This window comes from Bison bison, unplaced genomic scaffold (assembly GCF_000754665.1).
Source record: "Bison bison bison isolate TAMUID 2011002044 unplaced genomic scaffold, Bison_UMD1.0 scf7180017854230, whole genome shotgun sequence".
Classification (NCBI taxonomy): Eukaryota; Metazoa; Chordata; class Mammalia; order Artiodactyla; family Bovidae; genus Bison; species Bison bison.
This window is the reverse complement of record NW_011484803.1, coordinates 4050-4326: the sequence shown is the minus strand read 5'-3', so window position 1 is coordinate 4326 and position 277 is coordinate 4050. Positions and strand designations below refer to the sequence as shown.

General features: G+C 69.0%; 1 protein-coding gene across 1 annotated transcript in view; it reads right to left on the bottom strand.

Annotated features, from left to right (window-relative positions):
* LOC105000272 (RIMS-binding protein 3A-like) overlaps positions 1–128 on the bottom strand; it is a gene marked incomplete at both ends in the record, with an annotated part of 17916 nt that extends 17788 nt beyond the window's left edge. The window contains 1 exon segment of the mRNA XM_010856049.1: positions 16–128. Coding sequence (XP_010854351.1) covers positions 16–128 — 113 coding nt within the window.
* Positions 129–277: the final 149 nt, after the last annotated feature.

Here is a 277-nt window from a genome sequence, read left to right as displayed (position 1 = left end):
GGAGCCCGAGCGTACCTCGGGTAGCCCTGCCGGTGGAGGTGCTGCCCCGGGCCGGAAACGAGCAGGGTCCGGGAGCCGGCTTCCTGAGCGACCGTGGAGGACTGGGGCTCCTCCCGGGCAGAGCCGTGCTGCAGAGAGCCAGACGCGGAGCTTGGGAGTCCCAGCACCCCGCCCCGGGCCCTGGCTCCTCGGGAGCGTTTCCTTCCTTTGGTCAGCTAAGGGCTAGAGACGTCGTTGAACTTCCTAAGACTCGATTGGAACCGGGGCGGGGTGCTGG